General features: G+C 42.9%; 1 protein-coding gene across 1 annotated transcript; it reads right to left on the bottom strand.

Annotated features, from left to right (window-relative positions):
- Positions 1-189: 189 nt before the first annotated feature.
- On the bottom strand, positions 190-23130 carry LOC140499492 (tetraspanin-36-like). The gene is made up of 7 exons (XM_072600971.1): positions 22980-23130; positions 18602-18793; positions 12245-12319; positions 8545-8640; positions 8011-8142; positions 5796-5879; positions 190-3223 (listed from the first exon to the last, which is right to left on the bottom strand). Exons 1-7 carry the CDS (start codon positions 23031-23033, stop codon positions 3137-3139), a joined length of 720 nt encoding a protein of 239 aa, XP_072457072.1. The 5' UTR covers positions 23034-23130; the 3' UTR covers positions 190-3136.
- Positions 23131-23669: the final 539 nt, after the last annotated feature.

The raw sequence follows: 23669 nt of genomic DNA, 5'->3' as shown, positions 1-23669 counted from the left end.
ATGTTTTTCTGAATTCTGCCTATTAGTCATTCCTTATGGCACATAGTATTCTATTACATTCATGTTTTCACATTTATTCAACAGTTCCCAAATCAATGTTATCTTCATCAGCTGTTCACTTTCTGAAAGCTGCTTCTCTCTTCTGAAGTCTTTGCCTTTGCTTGGCAGAAATGATGAAAACACCACCAGTGCTCCTAAGGTATTTATTTTCTTGACCAAAACACTGTAATCATTAACAACATTTCCAGTCTTTTAGCATCTCTTTTATGAATCACCACAAGTGGGCGGCAGTCATCTGGCATGACAGATTTTAGAAAATTCAGTCATTTCCTGAATATATGTTTCACAGATGGTGCAAAAGGATAGAGAGTTGGACCTGGAGTCAGCACAACCTGAGTTCATATACAATTTCAGATGCTTATTAGTGGTGTGACCTTGAATAAGTCATTTAACCCTGTATGTTTGTTTCCTCATCTGTAAAATGAGCTGGAGAAGAAAATGGCGAACCACTCCAGTATCTCTGCCAAGAAGATCCCAAATGGATCATGAAGAGTTGGACATGACTGAAAACAACCAAAACACCGAGAGATTTGGCTAACCTGCTGATAAAGCTATCTCAGTTCCCTCTGGCAGGAAGTCATCAGCCACAACTACTCCTCTCTTCTTCTTCTGTCTAAACTTTTATTGGATAATCTTTCAGTGATAGTATCTCTTTCATTTTGGCTCTTGGGACCTGAGGGCTGGAAGGAAGCATCAAGGTCATATAGCTCAATCTTCTTATGTTACAGATAAAATAAAGCCCGTCCCAGTTGAGGCAGTACGTGTAATGTCATAGAAATAATGCTGGGCCTGTAGTCAGGAAAGACTTGAATTTGAAACCCACCTCCAGTTCAAGATTCCTTTGAAATTTAACTGTTGATTGGTTTCTAATTAGCTGAGTGTCCATACACAATCAGTCAATTAAGGAGCATTTATTAAGTGCTTTTATGTGCCAAGTACCATGCTAGGCATTATAGATACAAAGACAAAAATGGCAGCCCTTAACCTCAAGGAGCTTATACTTTATTGAAGAGTCACTTAACATTCCTAAGCCTGTTTTCTCATCCATAAAATGGTACTAATATTACCTCTATCATACCTATCTCACTGGGCTTCTCTAAAGATTGAATTGCTGCTACCACCACCACCACCACCACAATAAAATCAATGTAAATTGATTCCAAGTTTGCAAAGAGTTTTAAAATATTACCTCATTTGATCCTCACAACAGCCCCAGGAGGTGGGTGCTATCACGATCCCCATTTTAGAGATGAGAAAACTGAAGCTGAAAAGTGGTTTAGTGACTAAAATCACACTGCGACTGAGTGACTGAGGCTAGATTTGTACTTAGGTCTTCCTGACTCCAAGGCCAGTAATGATCTATCCAGCGTGCTACCTCGCTCCCCTGAGATAACTTATGCATGGTGCTTTGCAAATCTTAAAGCGCTTCATAAAAATCAGCAATTATTATTACTGAGTGACTTTCCCCTTGGTTACATAGCTAGTAAGTGGAAGAAGCTGAATTCAATCCCAGGCCCTAGTTCAGAATGCTCCTTTATCAATCATCCCCTGGCTTTTCAGCATCTTTAGTCTCTGCCTCAGTTCCCCTACATTTATTAGTGGAATAGCTTACATCTACAAGCCCTGCTTCTTAATACCCACAGGCTCAGTTTTGCTTCCTTCTTTGCACTGGAGCCTCTGACTCAGTTTAGGTCAGCATTTAGAGGATTCCCATGCACTATAGTTTAGTATCTGGTCTCTATATCTTCACTTACTTCCATTAGCAAGGAAAAGACAATTAAAAAGTTGTAGGATCATAGAATCATAGATTTAGAGCTAGCAGGGATATTAGAGGTCATTAGGTCCAACCTCCTCATTTTACCAATGAGAAAACTGAGGCCCAGGAAGGAGGGTAAATGACTTGTCCAGGGTCACATGGGCAGGGTCTGAGACAGGATTCAAACCCAGGTCTTCATGACTCTTAAGACAATTTTCTCCTCTTAGTGTCTTCTCTAATTTCACTCTTATCTGCCTCACCTGATTTTCTCTCTGCTTGGCCTGGACAGCATCAGCCTTCTACTCTTTATAGCATTAATCATGTCTTTGCCTGCCAAGACCACCTGGGGGTCTAAGTTCACTGCCTCTTTTTTTTCTTTCAGATTTACCCAAATCATTATCTTCTTTTCCATTTTCTTTCATTTTGGCTTCCATTTCTTGGCTCGGATCTTGTCATCCTCTTCCTTCAACACAGCTAGCATAATTCTGCTACCAACTGCTCTTTGACCTCCATCTGGGTCCTGCAATGATTATATTATGAGAATACAGTGTCAGAGTGCTTCTAAGATCTTCAGATTTTCTTCTGTCAGTTTCACAGTACCACCCTACCTCCCATACTGGAAGTTTCTTTCTCTGTAAGAAACGCATCTTCCTTAAACTTTATAGGATTGGAACTCACTTTTAAGAACCCATGACTGAGCAAACCATTCTGGTCTATTTGTTCATTGAACTACTCTGCTATGTATTCAGAGCCTGAGGACTATAGCCAGACAGCACCAGGAGCTTGAATTCAGGGTTCTTAGACTATACTGGATACGTGGGAATTATTAGCAACTTGGTATAAACTCGTTATATATTGCTAAACTTGTTTAATTTGGTATAAACTTGCTTTATTGGGTTTTAGCATAAAAGGAGCAGGTGGAGGGAGTAACCAGGAACACAGGAAAGGGAAGGAGTGAGAGCAAGAAGGAGTGGGAAGGTCGAAAAGTTGAGAAGATTAGATAGGGGAAGTCCATCTGTTGGGTTGGACATTGAATGAACCTCTCTTCTAAACAGGGAGAACTCAACTGCACATCCTACTGGCTTATCTTTCTACCATCCCCTACCCAAGGTCCAGAGAAAGCCAACTCTCCCCAGTTGCCCAGTGGGGGCTGTCTTGAAGAGGGGGTACACCAGTTTGGCCAGAAAAACATCACCAACTTTCCTAAAGTCCTGAATGGGCCTAAACAGATATGATAGAGGACTCGGGCTCCATTGCTCATCCTGAGTTGTGCCCATGAAGCAATAGTAGTCTCCCCTATTTCCATGGGAAAACTTCCTTCTAGGAAAACGTGCTTGAGTCCAAGATGTGGTAATCTGGAAGTGGTGACTGCCTGGTGAGGAATCCACTGATGAGTGCAGCAAACAGCTGGAAAACAAAGAAAAGATAAGACATCTCCATCCTCCCCTCTATCTCCCCCTCTAGCCTAGAGAAAAAAAAAGACAGTAGCCTGTTCGCAAGTTAGGCCCGTTTACCTATAAGTACCACACCAACCTTCTCAGGAAGCACTCTATACACAGTGAGAACAACCTGGTAAGAGTGGGGGATTTTCCTAATACCCCATTGTCACTTTATCTTGAACCCCAATATGGGGGTCATCCATGCAAATGAAACACAGGTAGTCTGGAAAGTGACAAAATGCATTGGCTATGGGTTCAGAAAACCAAGATTTGAACCTCCTGCTAAGTTACTTACTATCTGTGTAACCTTGAGGAAGTGACTTAACCTCTCTGAATCTCAAAGTCACTATCTATAAACTGGGTCTTAGGTGATCTCTAAGGTCTCTTCCAGCTCTGTTCTCTGATCTCTGAACTAAAAGACCTTAGGAAGTAACACCAATTTAGTGTAAAAACAATTATAAAAACCAAATTTTGTTAAAGTCTAATCTTTTGACAAGTTACCAATTGGTAATTATTGCCATTATTAACAGTTAACATTTAAATGTCAACCTTAAGGTTTACGAAGTTTTAAACACACATACACACATACATACATATATACATGTATGTAGAGAGACAAAGGGATATATGTGTGTGTCCTGTGTGTATACACACACACATATATATATACATAAAGAGAGAAAGAGCACCATCTATCTACATATAAAGATCTACTTATAGATCTCTCTCTTGAGAAACAGACAGAGGAGAGAGAGGAGAAAGGAGAGGGAGAGAGAGTGAGAGAAGGAGAGAGAGAGATCTTATCCCCACTGTACTACAATGCCTCGTTACTACTCTGATCATTTTGTTGTTATGTTTTAGCAAGTCTCAGGAAGAATGATGAGAGAGGAAGTTAGCTCAAAAGAGGACATGAGAAGCCCATGCCAAGAACTCTCTCCACTAGCTGCAGAGTATCCTTTTAGAGCCATATCTTCCCCTTTCCTTCAGCTCACGGGATCCAAGGATACCTCATGCACCTCTCCTCTCAATCTTATCCCTCCTTGGTTCCTTTGGAAACTCACATTGTTGCTATTACCGTTGTTACTGTTGGCACCCATATCTGTATCAGATGCTTACCTCACAACAGCCTTAAAAGGTGGGAGGCATGAACTTTATTATCCAATTTTACTAACAAGGAAACTGAGGCCCAGAATGACTTGCCTAAAATCAGGCTCCTACGTGTAGGACTGGTATCTGAACCCACTTTTGGCTCCAGGTCTAGTCCTCTTTCTCTAAACAACTTTGTCGACATCCTTTGAACCTTCTCCCTCTCCAGTTGTTTCTCTCCCCTGACCTCTGCCTTCAGACATGCTTTGATCATTGCCCTCCCCCTTAAAATCAACCCTTCCCACTATCTGGATACTGCCCCATGTGCTAGTTACCATGTTATTTTTCTCTTTCCTTTCCTAGCCAACCTTCTTAGTTATCTACATCCAGTGTGTCCATCTGCCCACAACTTCCTCACTTACTTTGTGGCCCCTTGCAATCTGGCTTCCATCCTTACCCCCTCCCTGAAACATTTCCCTCCATGGTGCTTCTAACTCCTCTTAAATCCATCTTTTTTCTCATTTACCTTTGTTCTTAACCTCTCAGTCAGCACAAATGGCTACATTCTCCTCCTTAAAACTCTCTCCTTTTCTCAGCCTTATGCCATTACATTATCCATTACATTACATTCTTCCTCCTTCTCTGACCAGTTCTTTTCTATCTTCTCCAATTCAATTAATTCAGTCCTCTTCAATGAGAGAAAGCATGGTGAAGAGAGATGGCCTGGGAGCCAGAAAGACCTGGCTTCTATGTACTGCCCAGTATGACACTGGGAAGGTCACTTATAGAGTAAGTCCTTTAATAGGTACATTGGCTAGAACAATGGATTTGGAGTCAGGGAGACCTGAATTCAAATCCTGACTTGGACACTGACTGGCAGTAGGAACCTGGGCAAGTCACTTACTGGGCAATTCACTTAATGAATACAGCAGACAGAGCAAAAGACTTGGAGTCAGGAAGATTCAACTTCAAATTTGGCCTCAGAAATTTACCAGCTATGTGACCATAGGTAAGTCACTTAACCTGTTAGTCTCTTTTTTCTCACCTGTAAGAGGGAGTTAATATTAGCAACTCCCTCCCAGGGTTGTTGTGATGATCAAATGAGAGTAATTGTAAAGAGCTTAGAAGGGTACTTGGCATAATAGCCAATTAAGAAATGCTTGCTACATTCCCTCACCTTGTTACACCATATAAAAAAATACTCTTGAAGTTTGTATAATCCTCATCTCACCCCCTAACTAGGGGCATCTCCTATGTGTCTACCATAGTGTTTAGCACTTGATGTGTGTGTGTGTGGGGGAAACAGTAAAAATCAGAAAGTAAAGACATCCACTCCTCTTTCAAGAAGTTTATGGCAAAATTCCAAACAGCCCAAGCCACAGGTTGAGGCATCAGAAATGACAAGGGTCCTCATCTCCAATTTGAGAAGGATATGTCCTACCACAGGCACTCACCTCCAGAAGCAGAGCCCCGACACAGCACCAGAACACATAGTCAAGGACAACCTTTCGAAGCTGCTCCAGCTTTGGCAGACACCCCTAATCAAATAGATTTTTTGTTGTACAGAAGACTTTTCTTGTGACTGAAGTAAATATCATATAATAATATATAACATTACTTAATATATATAACAAATCTAATATAAACAAATATATTATATATATTTTATATTATATATTAAATATGTACAAATAAATAATATATAATATATTATTAAACCATTTTAAGTTGAATCAGAATGGAATAGTGGGCAGATTGTTGGACTTGGAAGGAAGAAGATCTGGGTTCAAATCTCACCTTTGACACTTATTAGGTGGTAACCCTGAGCAAGTCACTGAACTAATCTAGGCTTCAGTTTCTTCATCTGTTAAAGGGATGAGGTTGGACTAGATTGGTGATGAGTGGAATAGGTTTAGTGAAGACTTCTCAGATTGTAATTCTTCTCCCAGGGTTGAGGTAAGACAGAGAGGCTCAAGGTTACAATATTTTTAGAGTGGAATAATTCCACATAAGGATATAAAACTGTGTAGTACATTAGGGTCTCAATGATTGGATAAAACTTATATAATTCTTCAATGTCTTCATTTCAAAAGGGATTGGTTAGATTTTGTGTCTAGAATGTAAGATCATATTCTCAGCTAATGAGGATAATGGTCAGTAGGGGGGGAGGGACTTGCATTAGGGTCTATATAAATCATTGCCTTTTCTTTGTCTTCGGCTTTCCTACTCCAGGTGAACTGGTATAGGATTGCCCCTCTTCTCGAGAATCGAATAAATAAACTTTCTGTCATCACTTTGAGAGGCCTCTGAGTAATTGATTTAAGTAGGGATCTGAGTCATCCCACACAGTGATATTAAACTCAAATAGAAACTGCTCCCTTTAGGCTGCATATTGACTTAGAAAACCACAAATTAACATTACTTATATTGTATTATATTTTTATTTAATTCAGCCACGTAGCAGTGTGATCCTGGCAAGTCATTTAACCTGTTTTTGCCTCAGTTTACTATATGAGGGGAAAATAATAGCACTTATCTCATAGGGTTATTGTAAGGATCAAATAAGACAATATTTAACATTATACATATAATATTACATTATATTATTATATTATATATTATATATATAATAAAATTTAGCAATTGCTTAGCACATAGTAGCTGGTATATAAATGTTTATTTCCTCTCCTAGTATGTGGTGGAGACATAACTCAAACCTAGGTCCCCTGGCTCCACATCCAGAGTTCTTCCCACTGTAACACAGTCTTGACCTCTGGAGAGAGAAACATTACAGCCTTTGCCCAGGTGATTTGACCCACATTATGCACCAGCTACAAAAATTAGTCCACACAGAGCTATAAAGTTATTTGATTAATATACAAATATAGAATTTGTAGAGAAACAGCTCCCTTTTTCAACCTCAGTTCAATTCAGTGAATATTTTTCAGAATGTGTAGCGTGAAGAGTAGAGCACTAGCCCAAGGAGTTTCAGGTGGTCGGCTCTTCTTATCCCACTGACAAAGGTTTCAGTTCTTTCCACCTACTATGAGCAAGATTCCAAGCATAAACCTTTGCACACAGTAGGGTTTTTCCCACTCCTCACCTCAAAGCCCCTGTACCTAGGAAGTAGAGGCAAGACACCCTGTAACCACCCAAGGATCATGCCCAGACATGGCAGAGAGGCAGAAAGAGCCAGATGTTGTCTCTTTCCTGTATTGGGGGGAAGTGGGTTGGAAATTAAAAGAAGCAGTGCACTATGGAACCCTGGTCTCAGCATTGAGAAAGAGCCATGTTTAGATCTTATATTTATGAATAACAGTTGACATTTATAGAGTTAACAATAGCCAGGTATTATTACTTTCATTTTATAAATGAAGAAACCTGGGCTTTGATAAGTTAAGAGGTCCCACAGCTAGTAAGGGTCAGAATCTAGAATCAAACCCAGATCTTCCTAAGCTTAAGTCCCTCCCTCCTCCCACTACAGCATTCTATACTCACTGATTAAGTGTCGCACCCATAGGCCTCATATGGAAATAAAACCGATAGTAACTAGTCCACAGGGCTGCTGTGAAGTTTTCAAATCCAAAGTGCTTTGTGAACCCTGAAGTACCATGTAAATGGTAGCTATTACTAGGAATAACTCCCCCTCCCCCTCACCCCTGTAGTTACCTCCTGATACAGTAGCTGAGAGGAGTTGAAGGCACCTGTGCAATTCAAGATCTTCTGACAGCAGCTTACAGGAGCAGAGAAGTGACCAATCACCCTCCAGTCTGTGTAACTGTGAAGTCCACAGCACTGAAGCTGGGAGAGACAAAGGGACCACAGGGAGCTTGAGAAGGAGCCCTGGAACGTGGCTCTTATGGGGTGAGACTCAGGACCTACAACCTCTCTGCTCCCTCTCTCCACCAGTGATTCATCTCATGCATGCATGCATGTGGGCACGTGCACACACACACACGAAGGCATACAGATACACACGTTCTCTGCCCCCTTTTCCTTCCTCCCAGCCCCCTAAGAGGGCTCTCTATATCTCTCTGCCTCCTCTTTCCCAAGCAAAATCAATGTAGATAGTGCTTTGCTCAATGGCCACTTCTAGGGATGGTGATGTAAGGAGGGTGGGCAGGCTGAAGATCAGATGGTAACAGACCCATCAGTCCTTTCCACAGAAGAAGTCAGGATTCCAGATCTCTCTTCTGGGCTCACCTCTTCTTGGAGTTGATCAACAGCTTTGGTCTTGGGGTCAGACTGGTTTCCATACTGGTGGAGGAGATTGTCCAGCATGTGAGTCTCCCAATCCCTCTGACAATGAAAAAAGCATCCACATTTTACAAAGGGAGAGCGATCCCGGGTCTGCCTGTCCCTCAGGGCTACCCACAATGCTTCCTTCTCCCCACCTGCCCAGTGGGTTTTCCCTTTCCTAGGGTCCTTTTCTATATTCTACTCAGTTCATCGATGTCTTTCCTAAAATGTGGCATCCAGAAATACATCAGAGGTGGCTAGAGCTGGGCAGAGTACAAAAGCCCAATCATCTCCCTCCTCCTAGCCACGGGTACTCTCTTGATACGGCCTAGGTTCAAATTAGCCTTTTGGACTGTTGTGTCACAGCTCTGACTCACGTTGGGCATACGATCCATAAAAGCCCTTAGATTTATTTTCACAATGCCAACATCTTATGAATATGATTTTTAGAACCCCAGCAAAGGACTTTACAGTTATCTCTATTAAATTCACTTTTGATGGATTCAGTCTATTGTTTCTTGTTTGACAAAAATGCATTTCAAAAAAGTGCACAAAACAAAAGGGTTTCAGCAGTTCCAAATAGGCTCCTACCCACAAAAGATGTTACTACCAGCAGGAAAAGATCTGTACAATAATACACATAGTAACACTACTCACTATAGCAAAAAGTTGGAAAGAATTTCCTGATTCTGGCATTCAAGGCTCTTCATACATTGATGGTGGCCTATTTTATTCAGTGTTATGGCACAGTACTCCCAGTCACAGACAAACTGAAGTCCCCTATCTCCTCCCACCTTCTCCTACCTCTGTGTCTTTACCAAAGAGAACCCCCAGATGTGGAACATCCTCACAAGATCATATACTTTGAATTATAAGAGATCTTAGAGGCCAGCTATTCTAAGCCCTTCATTTAAAGATGAATCAAGTGAGGCCCAGAGATGCTGAAGAGACTTGCCCAAAGTCTCCCAAGTAGTAAATGGCGGTCAGGATTTGAACCCAGCTTGACAGACCCCAGTTTCAGCCTTCTAAAGTCACTCTTGGTACACTTGGGCTTGGTACACTCTTCAGCAAACCGTAACTGATAGTGTCACAAAACACAAGTCTCTGGGTTGAAAGTAGAGACATTGACTCCAACTCTCTCATTTGACAGAGGAAGAAACTGAGGATCAAAAATGGTCCTCAAACCACATAGTATATTAGTGAAACAACTAGTATTAGAACCAATGGAAACACTTTCTTCCCCAGTGTCTCTCCATCTCTCCCAGAATTCCAGAACTGGGAAGAAGTTCAATCCCTACCTAAGTAGAACCCCATCTATAACATTCCCAATAAGTCTTGCCCCACGTCCCTTCCACTGGAAGCTCTTCAGTGGTGGGGAGCCCACTGTCTCTGGAGGCACTCTGTTCCACTTGTGGACAACTCTGAGTGTTAAGAAGTTTTTCTTGATACCCAGGCCAAACTTGCCACTTTTCAGCTTAGGATAAAAGGACCTCCAGTTTTAGAGCTGGAAAGGACCTCAGAGATCACTAAGTCCAACCCTTTCATGTTACATATGAAAAAACTGAGGTGCAGAGAAGTTGAATAACTTGCCTCATCACTCCTACTTCTGCTCTAGGACCAAACAACATGGCAACTCTTCAAACACCTGAAGATCACAAATAATAAAGATGGCTGATGTTACCACAGTGCTACATTGCTTGCAAAGTGCATCATGGACATTAATCTCACTATATCCTCACAACCTACAATTAAACCCATTTTATAGATGAGGAAGCTGAGGTTAAATGATTTGCCCAGGATCACATAGCTAGCAAAGCATAAACTTCTTGAGAGTAGGAACTGAATCATGTTCCGTCTTTGCATCCAAAAAATTGGGTCTTTCATACAATAGGCACTTAGTATTTAATGCTGAATTGAAATTCTAGAGGAAAAGTAACCTAAACTGTTAGATGGGAAATGGGACATAAGGAATGTACAGCATATGAAGAATGCTTAGGCCTGGTAATGACCCATCAGACTTTATTCCCAGAGACATTTGGTGGACATGGAAAAGGGTACAAATCAGACACACTGCACTCTGAAAGACACTCAGATAAAGCAACTGACAGCCTGGGGTCATAATTGCTTTCATTTCCTCAGAGGAATCCATACCTTTCATAGAGGAAATGTGGAAATAGAGTAGGAAAAGTTCTAGAGTTGGAGTTACAAGATCTGGGCTCAGATTCCAGGTTCTGACATTGACTGGTTGAGTGACAATGTCCTTTCACCTTGCTGAGGTGTGGTTTCCTCAAAATGTGGTATACGAAGTGCTGGGGCTACAAAGATAAAATGGTAAAGCAGTTTCTGCCTTCAAGGAGCTGATATTCTAATGGAAACAGTATTGATTCTTGGCCCTAATATGTACTAATACTTATACTTAAAATTTCTTTGTAAAATGGAGGATACTCTATGTAGTATCCAGAGAGTTTGGGAGGAGAGCATTTTGTAAACTCTACAGGGTTAAAGAAATGGGAGTTATTATTATCCCCTACCTGTCAGGCAGCATGACTCCCTAGGTGCACCTTCTCATCTTCACCAGGGTTGACCTTTCCATCCGCCCACCCCTACAATTTCTGCCTTTCAGTTTCATCAACAGTTAATGCCGGACTGCCTGAGCACAGAGTTCTCCTAGGCTTCCCAATTCCATAGAGAGACAGGATGGTAGAGAGAGAAGCTTGTTGGGTCTTGAAATTTGAGGAAAGAGTGCATGCTCATTCTAAGCTGTAGAGATAAAGTAAGGCCCAGATCTGACCATCTTCTTCCTCTGCCCAAGAAGTTTCAGAGGTTTCCCAATACCTTTAGATTAAAATACAAACTTCTCTATTTGGCATCCGAATTCAGGTTTGGACTTGGAAGAATCAGGGTTGGATCCCGTTGCTTATATGAACTTGGGAAGGTCCCTCCACTCCTCTGGGCCTCAGTTTCTACACTTATCAAATGAAGGGAGTCACAGTAAATGATCTTTAAGGTTCCTTCCAGTTCTAAAGCCTTGTGTTTGTTAGCCTGCTGTTTATTCACAGAGAGTCTGTACCTCCAGCTTGATGTGATGGAAAAAACAGTAGCTCTGGAATCAGAGAATTTGGAATCATCTCCCACCTCTGATATGGATTGGCTGTAGGACCCTGGCAAGTTACTCTACCACTCTTTGCCTCAGTTCCTTATCTGTAAAATGACGGGATTGGACTAGATGGCCTCTGAGGTCCCTTCCAGTTCTAGACCTGTGATCCTCTGACCAACATGCCTAGGCCACTTTCATGATCACTCAGAGCACAGACCCCTAAGGTCCACCTCTCAGCTTCTTTAGGCCTGATCCCAAATAGTTATCGTTCAGTCATTTCGGTTGTGTCTGATTCTTCGTGACCTCATTTGGAATATTCTTGGAAAAGATACTAGAATGGTTTGCCATTTCCTTCTCCAGTGCATTTTACAGATGAGGAAACTGAGGCACACAGGATTAAATGGCTTGCCCAGGGTCACACAGCTAGGAAGTGTCTGAGAACACACTTGAACTCAGGTCTTCCCAACTCCAGACCTGGTGCCTCTATCCACTGTGACCTTGAACCCAAATAGCAATTGTCTCAAAGGAAAACTACAAGAAAGTTGGTCCTTTCTATGGGAGACTTACCTGGCAGGAGGAGGTGTGTGCCAGGACAGCAGAGGAGGCTTCCATGCAAAGCAGAACCATGACCCCATATAGAAACTGAGAGGGAAGATAGGAGAGAAAGCATGAGGCTGTTTAGTGAGAACATGGGGGCTCTACCCTTGACCAAGGCACAACACCCAGGTTGCTCTAAGAGGGCAGGGGAAAGAGACCTGTATTCAAATCTCAGTCTGCCGCCTACACAAGATATATGACCCTGGGCCAAACTGCTTCCCTTCTCTGAGCCTTAGTTTCTTCATCTACAAATGGGAATAATGCTCTCTGTGCTCTCTAACCCATAACCCAAAGGCAAGTGCTTCATAAATCTCAAAATGCTATGGAAACTGGCGTTATGATTAATGAAACTTTTATTGCAAAGTCACTTAATTTAAACAAAAAAGACTTTCAAATATGAGCCAATTTTAAATACATAATTACAGGAAAAACTAGAACTTTAGGTTCAAACGACTGTCATGATACCAACTATATTTCCTATTTCCATAAGGCTTAAAGGTTTACAAAGCATTTTCCTAACTAGACTCTGAAAAAAGGTATCACATTTTAAAGCATCCCCATTTTAAAGATGAGGAAACTGAGCCTGGAGGAAAGTTATTTTCCCAAGGTCACAGAGCTAAATATTAGAGCTGAGAATCAGCACTGTTTTCATTAAAATATCAGGTCCTTGAAAGCAGGAACTGTTTTTCCATTTTATCTTTGCAGCCCCAGCACCTTGTATGCTACACCAAACATTTGTTGGGAGTGACCCGACTAGATTTCTGTTAGCCTGTAATTTGAGACCCTAATTTACTTGGGAATTGGGGAGAGGTATTTGCTTTTCCAGAACATGGGAGAAACAGCTCAAATAGAGAATGGGAAGCAACCTATACAATGAGTCACATGAAAATGATCCATGGGTCTTAGTGTACTGCAAATTCAAAGAGAGTCAGTAGAGCAACATGGCAGGCAAGAAGCTAATGCAGTCTTAGGGTATATGAAGTCTACTGCCCAAGGTACAGGAGGTTCCACTGTATTTTGCCCTCATTAGCACATAGAATGTACTAGATCCAGTTATGAGACCATACTTTACAAAAGATATTGAAATAATCAGATTGATTCAGATTGATTTGGTTAGGTAATTGATTTTGTTCTGTAAATGCCTAAGTCATGATTCTTTGTCTCTGAACTTAATTCAGAAACTTAGTGGGTCTGTAATAAGTTAAGTTTGGAAATCCAATCCTCCTGTTAATCACTGTTTTATTCTTCCATCAAGGATATCTGTTATTCTTGAAAGATACAGGTGGACCCCAGGGTGTCTAGTCTAGTATCTTTACTGTGCTAAACTATCCTTCAAGGATGTCTAGTTTGTTATTCAAAAATGTCTGGTTTGCTATTTCTGTCTTTGTAGATGCAGCTGGACTCAAACAATGAATATTTCTTAGAAACAGGGGGAAAGGGAGGGGATTGTTGCTAGCCTGTTTCCTTCCAATCATATTTTCTTACACCCATAAAGCTAGCCTTCCTCTTTTCTGCACTCTCAAAAACTAAAGAGTTGGCCCTCTCATTCAGGGTCTTAGCTTTTGCTGGGGAAGCTGAGATCCTACTTATTAGTAAATCCATACTTTGCTAATAAATTGGTCATGCTCAGCACTTTGTGCCTCAGTTTACCTTATTTTGACTGTTACAATACAGTTCCCCCAGAAGAAGGCAACCAAGATGAAAAGGAGACTGGAAACCATAGTATACGAAGGTAGGTTGAAAGAATGGATAAGTCACTAGTCCAAACCCTCATTACTTCTTACCTTGCCTTTTGTAATAGTCTTTTAATTGGTCTCCCTGCCTCAAGACTCTCCCCTCTCCCATCCATCCTCCATTCAGTGGCTAAAGTGATATTCCCAAAGCATACACTTAACCACCTCTCTCTCTCTCTCTCTCTCTCTGTCTCTCTTTCTCTCTTTCTCTCTCTCTCTCTTCTCTCTCTCTCTCTCTCTCTCTCTCTCTCTCTCTCTCTCTCTCTCTCTCTCTCTCTAACTTTTTCTCTCTCTCTCTCTCACACACACACACACACACACACACACACACATACACCTACCTCCCGAAAATCTCCAGTGGCTCCCTATTACCTCTAGGATCAAATAACAAATTCCTGCTTGTCATTTAAAGTCCTTCACAATTGGGCCGCAAACCACCTCTCTAGCCTTATTATAAATGATTCTGTCATGTACTATTTGAATTTGTTTCAGTAAAACTGGACTTCTTCACTCCATCTCCCACCTCTATGCTATTGATCATGCCTAGAATATCCTGTGTTCTCACCTTCACTTAGAATTCTCTGAAGCCTTAGCTTCCTTTGATGCTCAAGCACTATCTTCTTTATGAAGGCCTTCTCACAACTACTAGTACCTCCTCATAGACATTACCTTCTTGGTAGCTTCTTGGTATGTATATCTATGCATACATGTTGATACCCTGAAACAATGTAAGCTCCTTCAGGGCTGACAGTTACACTGAGCAGGTCCTTACAGAATGCTTGGTGACTGACTGATGGTTAGCCAGGAGGGGAAGAGGCAAACGTGAGAATGCCCAACTTGGGAACAATGGGGAAAGTTACAAGAAGATTTTAGTTTAACATAAGGAGAAAACATCTTATCACTGACAGCCATCCTATAGTAGAATGGGCTGTTCTGGAGGAGAATTGGGTGGTCCATGGGGCATCTAGGTAGCACAGTGGATAGAGTGCCTGGCCTGGTGTCAGGAAGAATCATCTTCCTGAGTTCAAATTTGGCCTCAGATACTTACTAGCTGTGTGACCCTGGGCAAGTCACTTAACCCTGTTTGCCTCAGTTTTCTCATCTGTAAAAGGGGAAACTACGTGGTGCAGTATATAGAGTGCTGGACCCAGAGTCAGGAAAACTCCTCTTTCTGAGTTCAAACCTAGCCTCAGACACTTACTAGCTGTTCAACCCTGAGCAAGTCACTTTACCCCATTTGCTTGTAATGACAGTTAAAGATCTTCCTCCATCCATTAATAGGCCTCACATGGAGCCCATTAAGTGAAGCTTGATTAGGTGAGGCTTGTTTTGTAGAAAGGCCCATACCTTTTGTTCATTTCTAATGAGGCAATGGGTCATGAGGGTTGTGATACCCTCCGGCTCTGAAAAGTGTATATGTACTCAGAGGTGAGGTTTTTGCTTTGGGTTTATTCTTTGGAAGAAGGTTCATGTGCCAGATGAGACTCTGGGCAGCCATTAAGAAGCCCCCCAGCTTGGTGCTTCTCTCTCTGGTAACTATGCATGTACATAATGATCAGACAGTTGCATCTGTCTGTTGATTTGTAATGTATATATTGCTTATGGTCAGACAGTTAGAAGCCCTGTCTGTTGGTCTTTATTTCTCTGCCTGTATTTTCTCTGTTGGTATATGTGATTAAAGAAGATTGTTGACCCCTCAAAAGTTGATTTCCTTTTACAAAAGCAGATCTGAGAAGCTGGGCTGGCAGGCCATCCTGGAAGTGTCAGGGTGCTTGCTGCTATATTGCCTCAGTTTTCTCATCTGTAAAATGATCTAGAGAAGGAAATGACAAACTACTCTGGGATCTTGGCCAAGAAAACCCCTAATGGGGTCATGGAGAGTCAGATATGACTGAAACAACTAACAAAATAAAATGTTGGTCCACCACTGAAAATCTTCAAGCACAGGCTCCATAGTCACTTTTCAGGGAAGATGTTAAGGGGATTTGTGATCAGGTGGGCTTGGATCCCAGCAGAGAATTGTGGAGCTATTTCCTGTCTCATTTTGGATTTTTTTTCTTGAGAAGAATTGTGATTCCATTGATATAGGAAATACTCAGTTAAGAAACTCCTTTACCATGTAGATCAATAACTACTTCATAGCTTAGTCTTAGTGAATTGGAGGAGGGACACTGAGCACTCAACCTTGACTTGGCTTATAGCTATAACAGCTAGAACTTACACCCAAATCTTCTTGATGCCAAGGCTGGCTTTCAATCCCCTATGCCAGGAGAGATTTGGAGCTGCAAAGGAACCTTAGAGGTCATCTAGTCCAGGGGTGGGGAATCTGAGACCTTGAGGCCACATGTAGCCCTCTAGGTCCTCAAATGCAGCTCTTTGACTGAATCCAAACTTCACAGAACAAATCCTTTTATTGAGGGGATTCTAGATTGTAGTCCAACCTTCCTCACTTTATACATGAGAAAACTGAGGCCTCGAAGTATTTAATCACTTGCCCAAGGCCACACAGCTAGTAAAAAGCAGAACCAGCATCTTGAAATGTCAAGCCAACACTTCTCTACTGAGCTTTGCTGCCTCTGTGGTGACCATACCATGTCCTATCTCTGCACCTCTAAACTTCCTAAGGTGGGAGAAGATGCTCCATCAGAGTCCATAGTAAGCACCAGTCTCCTGAACTATTCAGGTCCCAGTTCCTCTGGTTGACCAAGCAAAACACTCTATCTCTCAGAGCCTTGGTTTCCCTAGCCGTAAAATTGTGATAAAACTCATGCTACTTTATGATATGTTGGTGGGATTTTGTATGCACACACTAATATACCATTCATTGACAGACTTATGAATCTGTCCAGTTGTTCTGGAAAACAATTTGGAATTACAATTTTTAGAAAATGTCAGTAAACTGTTCAAATGCTTTGACCTATGCCTAGGAGGTCAAAGAAAGAAAATAAAAAGTGCCACAGACATCAACATAGTCATAATGATGCAGTTTGAGAGGTTCAGGGACCCCTCAAGGACTGAAATACAGGAAAGGGTCATCTGTAATGAATTCATGGATTCAAGCATTCTTTAAGTCAAGTTGGCAATGTTTATTGTAATGCTAATATGGAGGGCAGAGCTTTTTGGGGAACTTGCAACCTAACAGGAATGATGCTAAAGCTTATATAGGAAAAGCAGTGGATTATATGACAAGTATGCTAATTAGGTGATAACACATAGCCTTGGTCACAGGCATCATTCACTACTGGAAATGTTCCTAAGGGGTGTGTTTTTGGTCTGTCATGTCTGTAACAAGATAGCTTCAGGAGGTGACGTCTACAGCTTGACCTCTAGATTGCATACACTAACGGTGGGAATCAGTACATGACAGTTCTGCTGGTGCAAGATAGACCTGTTCATACAAGGGAAATTCTACAGAGGCCAGCTTGTTCTTGTAACAGGGAGAGATAGCTTGCCTTCCTGGAGTCCACTCATGAGTTATTGCTAGGCATATTGTCCTTGGGCTGGGGAGAAAGCTGTCAGGGGATAGTGTTTTGAGGCTATGGAGAAATGTGATCTTGGAAGTGGGGTCCAAACACAAGCACCCAAGCACCCCCTCAACAGCAGTGGTTGCTGTGGCAGCAAAAAACCAGGAACAAAGGAGATACCTATCCACTGGAGAATGGCTGAACACACTGTGACAAATGTAATGTAATGAGATATTGTGGTGTTCTGGGGGAAAAAACAATTGAGGAATTCACTCTTTAAAACTCTTGAGACGATGCTTGCAAAGTGAAGAAAATGTGACCTGGAAAATGTTCACAATGGCTTTTGTTGCTGTTCAGTTGCATCTGACTCTTCATGACTCCATTTGGGATTTTCTAAGCAAAGATACTGGAGTGGTTTGCCATTTCCTTCTCCTGTGGATCCGTTGTGTCAGGCAATCCGAGGTTAAGTGACTTTCCCAGGGTCACACAGCTAGGAAGCATTTGAGGCTGGAATTAAAAACTCAGATCTTCCTGACTCCTGGCCCAGTGCTCCAGTGAGCCTTGTCACAAGGGAGGGTCATTGTGTGGGAGGGTATATATTGGGATGTTAACATTAAGCTAATTGTAAACTTTTAAAAAACATACAGAAAGAATTGAATTTCTGAATTGAACTAAATTGGCAGTTGGGTGGAGGGTGACTTAAAGTGACTCAAGATCATTTTGAAGGAAGAACAGAAGGAATCACAGATAAAAAGGACAATTTTGAAAGTAGCATATGAAACTGATTATGTATTTTTAAATTTGTATTCTGCTGAGGGAAGAATGGAAGTGTTCTAAGTTTAGAATAAAAGTAAATTTATAAAAAAAAAAAGAATATACTATAGGGTCTCTACTCTACCCTCAAGAGTAGGAATTATTTCATTTTTTATTGTATATATAGCCCCTGAACCTATCAGAGTACCTGGCACTGAGCATTATTAATAAATGCTTGTCAATTGAACCATCTAAGTACTAAGGTACTAAGCTCCCGGCAGAGAGATAAGGCAAGAGACAGTTCCCAGGATTTGATTCCACATGGGGCCTGTGTGACAGGGAGAAAAGAGTTGTTCCCAAGCCAAAGGCATACTCACCAGGCCTTGCCAGGGACCAGTGTTCCAGCGGGAGATGCCAACAGCCAGGCCCCCAGTAAGCAGCAGCAGTGGGGCTGTGGCCACTACCAAACAGCCCAGCACCTCCAAGAAAGGATTGTCACAGAAATCCTGATAGCTCCAGTGGGTTCTGAGGGCAGAGACCCCAGCCCAAGCCATGGCAGCTGCAGCTCCCTGAAACATAAGAGTCATGTATCAGTTACTCAGTCAATGAACATTTATTAAGTGCCTACCATGGACCAGGCGTTGGATTAAGTGCTGGGGATAAAAAGGCAAAAGATGGCCCCTGCCTTGAAAGAGCTCCCAGTCTAATGGGGAAGACAACAGGCAAACATGTATGTATAACAAGCTATGGACAGAATAAGTTGGAAATACTCAACTGAGATAAAGCCTATAAGATATAAGGAAAGGCTAGCTATAAAAGGTGGGATTTTAGCTGGAACTTGAAAGAAGGGAGATAAGGATGAGGGAGAGACTTCCAGGCAGATGAATAGGGAAAGGAAAGAAAAAAAGCAGGCCTTCCTGGCCTTCCATGAATGCATTGGAAACCTTCAACCCTGCCCCCCCAGCAATGGAAAGCACTTCCATGCTCATTTCTGAAGTCTTGGAAAGGCTGCTCAGCTAATCGATCAAATACTTATTGAATACCTGCTTATTACTAAGGATACCAAAAAAAAATTTACCCACCCCGAGGAGCCTGTACTGTTGGGGGTTCTGACAAGTTGGGGCTGCTGCAGTATGATACAGATGATTAGAATGCAAGATAGAGTGTGTGCAAGGGTGGGGGGGGAGTAGACAAAGGAAGGACCCAGACAAAATGTCCTAAGATAACTTGAAAAAGGAGAAGCTTCTCAGCTGTGGGAATCAGGGAAGGCTGACACCAACGCTCCTAAAGCCCATGATCATGTTACTACGGTTGTGCAAGAAGCTTCAGGATTTCCCATTCTTTTAGGTTAAAAGCACAAATTCCCATTTGACCTTTAAAGGCCTTTTAGAAACTGGCTCCAGCCTTTCTTTCTAGGTTAATTACACATCATTTACTCTCATGCATTCTATGCTCCAGTGGACTTGTCCTGCTTCACAACACTGCATAGCCTATCTCCACACCTTTGCCCAAGCTGTGCACACTACCAGAAATGCTGTTCCTTTTCACCTCTCCCTATTAGAACCTTCAACGTTGCCTCCTTCCAAAATCTATGCCTGATTTCCTCCAGCTGTGAATGCCTACCTTCCACTGTGTAAATTTTTCCTGTACCTATCTGTGAACATGTTGTCTTCTCCAAGCAGAATATAGGCTCCCTGAGGGCAGGAGTTGTTTCATGCTTGTATTTGTATCTCTAGTGGGGTCTGGTGTTTAATAAATGCTTATTGATTAATTAAAGAAGTGGCAGCTGAGTTAAGCCTAAAAGAAAGAAAAGGAGAAAGGGGATGAAGAGGGAGCTTATTCCAGGCACAGGGGATGACTGGCCCAGAAGTAGGAGAGGGCATGACAGGCTCAGAGAACAGCTTTATTTCAGTCTGGATGAAATATGGAATATGTGAAGGGGGATAAATGCGCAATAAACCAGGAAAGATAGGTTGTAGTCATATTGTAGAGAACCCTGAATGCCAGGCTAAGGAACTTGTGCCTTTTCCTAGTGGCAATAGGGAGACATTGAAGGTTCCTCAGCTGGGAAGTCACATGGTTAGAATCATGCATTAGCAAGACTATACATTTTGCATAGCTGTATTTGAGGACAGAGAAGAGACTCAACTGTGGGAAATCAGGGAAGGCTTCAAGAAGGGAAGGAAGGCTCCATCTTGTTCTCCCCCAAAGAACATATTCTCATTTTTTGTTTATTTGATCCTAGACAAGAGTGCCAGCACAGGGTGGACCCTCAATAAATGCTCACTGAATTGAAGTAAATTAGCAAGCAGTATGGAAGGTGGCTCGGAGAGACTGGAGGCAGGGAGGCCATGGTGGAGCCTGTTAAAATAGTCCAAGGGGCAGGCAGAGGGGCTGAATGAAGATGCTGGCCCCATGAATGGAGATGTACATGGAGGCAGAAATGGCCAGACTTGCTGACTAAAGGCTGTTGTAGTCATCCTTACTATACATACACACAAATTTCAACAAGGTCAAGACATAGACTTGGCAAAAATATTCCTTAAAATTGTAGAGAGCTGCAAGAAAGCTGCAGAGAACTTATAAATAATTTCAAGAATGTGACTATCCAACAAACATTTATTGTGTCTACTTGTGCCAGACAATGTGCTAGGTGCTGTTTGGAATAGAAAACAGTCCCTGCTTTCAAAGAGCTCACATATTCCACTGTCACCATGGGCTGACTCAGTACCAGGAACTCCAGTGAAAGTTTTGCTAGAACATTGGATGTGGGATCTCGGAGAACATCTAGCCCATGACCCTCCCATGTTGCAGGTAGGGGACCACCTTGCAGCCAGAACAGAGTTCAAGGCTGGGGGGTAGGGGGATTGCAGGGAGTGTGGTGGTGGTGGTGATTTGGACCAATCAGAAAATTTTGCCATGATTGGTAGGAGTTGCTTTGCTTGGGGGTAAAAGTAGACAAGGGAAGGGAGGAAAGGAAGGAGAAACAAACCACAGGGCTACAGAGAGAAGACGTCAGGCTGAGGGATGAGATGAGAGAAGGATTTCCTCCTTCCAGTTCAACTGAATCAAAGAAAAATCTTTGCTCCTCAAATGAGTGAAGTACTGACTTTGGAGGCAGGAGATCCCACATTTGGACTTAACAAGTTGCTGCTGTTTCTTTTTAACTAGTATTTTATTTTTTCCAATTACATGGAGTTTTCAGAATTCATTTTTAAAATAACATTTTGGGTTCCAAATTTTTTCTCCTGCCCTCCCATGCTCACTCCCCAAGATGTCAAGCAATCTGATATAGATTATACATGTACAATCATGTTATACATATTTCCACATTCGTCATGTTGTGAAAGAAGAAACAGAACAGAAAGGAAAAGCCAAGAAAAAAAAAACCCCAAAAAGAAAATATCTGCATTTAGATTCCATAGTTCCTTCTCTGGATGCGGATAGCATTTTCCATCAGGAGTCTTTTGGAATTGTCTTAGATCCCGCATTGCTGAGAAGAGCTAAATCAATCATACCTGATCATTGAATAAAATTGCTGTTGGTTACTGTGTACAATGTTGCTGTTACTATGTACGTTGCAAGATTTTTATCTGTAAAATGGGTCCATGAATAAGAACTCCAACAATTTGTACCACTTCCACCACACTGCAGAGTGGACAGAGGGCCAGCTTTGGAGTCCAAGCACTACCTCTGACACTAGCTTTGTGAGCCCAGACTCTCAATGTCCCCAGGCAACTAAGATACACAAGTTGTTGATCTGTATTTGCAGAGGTCGTTTTTACAGAGTTGGGAGTTTCCCTCACACAGAGTAAATCAGAAGTTCAAAATTCACCTCCTTCTTCCAGGTCATCTCTCTGTCTCTGTCTCTGTCTCTCTCTCTCTGTTTGTCTCTGTCTCTGTCTGTCTGTCTCTGTCTCTGTCTCTGTCTCTCTGTCTCTCTGTCTGTCTGTCTCTCTCCCACCCCCACTCCCCCATCACAAAATACCAGCGTTGGAAGGACACTGAAGAGGCAAGAAATACAATTCATCTCAACATAAAGCCCTCTCGAAGACACCTTTCAGAAATTCACCCCAGATCTGCTTGAAGATCTGAGGGGAGAGGGGCGGAGGGGGAGGACCTCACTGGAGGCTGTTTACTGCACTTTTGCATCGCTGCAAGACTCAGGAAGCTTTTCCTTAACCTCAAAGGTCCCATTTCTGCCCTTTGGGGCCAAGCAGAATGAGTACAAGCGCTCTTGTTCCCTTTTGCGGAGATGGGGTTTTCCCTTCCCCTCGTCCCCCTCCTAAAGTGGCTGCCCTGGATTGTAGGTTAAAGACCGGTGACGATAATTAGCCCGGGTCAGTCACCTTTCTCACAACATACCTCGGTATCCTTCCCGGGTGTTCACTTACCCAAACCCCAAAACCAGAGTCCGAGACTGTCAGGGCAGAAAGGCGCTAAAGAGGGAGGCCAGCTCCCCCTCACTTTAACCAGCGGAGAAGCGGTGGCCCAGAAAAGGGACTTGGACAAGGTCACACCGCGCACTGACAGCGGAGGGGCCCGGACTAGAGCCCAAGTCCCCCGACCGGCAGACCAGGGCTTCCCAGCACCGCGCAGGAGGCGCCGGGGTGGGGAGGAGGAGACCTGGTGAATGAAACCCGAGATTGTCCGGACCGAGCCCGCGCCCCAGCCCTGCGCTCCTCGGCCGCGCCCAGCCCAGCCCAGCCCAGCGCGCAGTCCAGGAGCCCCAAGCAGACCGGCGGCGGCTCGTACCCAGAGCAGGAGGCCCAAGAGGCGGAACGGCCCTCGGCAGGACGGGGAATCCATGGCCAGCAGGAGACAGCCACCTCCCAGCGGACCCGCGGTGCTCTTTCTCCAGACAGACAGCCGCAGCTGGAGGAGGCTGTCAGCTGGGCCAGGCCCTGCCCCCAGCCCCTTGGCCCCTCCCAGAGCCTGCAGGACCAGCTCCGGCTCCGCCCACTCCCAGCCCCAAACAGTTAATCATGGGGGAGTTTAGTTGGGGGTCTCTGTTTCCCCATCTGTAAAATGAGGGAATTGGATTAGATCAGGAGTCTTAACCTGGGGCCCCTGGATAGATTTTAGGGGGTCCCCCTCTATACTTATTTCAATATAATTAGTTTCCTTATAATCCCATGCACTTTATTTTATGCACTTGAAAGCATTATTCTGAGGCTTCCCCAGACTGCCCAAGCAGTCCAGGATACCAAAAAGTATCAAGAATCTCGGAACCAGAGGGTTTCTGAGACCTCTCCCACCCCTAACGTTCTGCACTCGGATTTTCTGTGTTCTAAGATTCCTTGCAGCTCTGACGTCCTGTCTTCGAAAGCCCTGTCCCCCTTTGACATACTTTGTCTTCAGGTCTTTTCTAACCTCGACATTCACTCAGCCACCTTAGAAGGTCCTTTCAAGTTCTGACATTCTAAATTTTAACGTCTTGCTAAC

This window comes from Notamacropus eugenii, chromosome 4 (genome assembly GCF_028372415.1).
Source record: "Notamacropus eugenii isolate mMacEug1 chromosome 4, mMacEug1.pri_v2, whole genome shotgun sequence".
In the NCBI taxonomy this organism is placed as follows: Eukaryota; Metazoa; Chordata; class Mammalia; order Diprotodontia; family Macropodidae; genus Notamacropus; species Notamacropus eugenii.
Note: the sequence above shows the minus strand (reverse complement) of the source record. Positions and strands in the feature narration are given on the sequence as shown.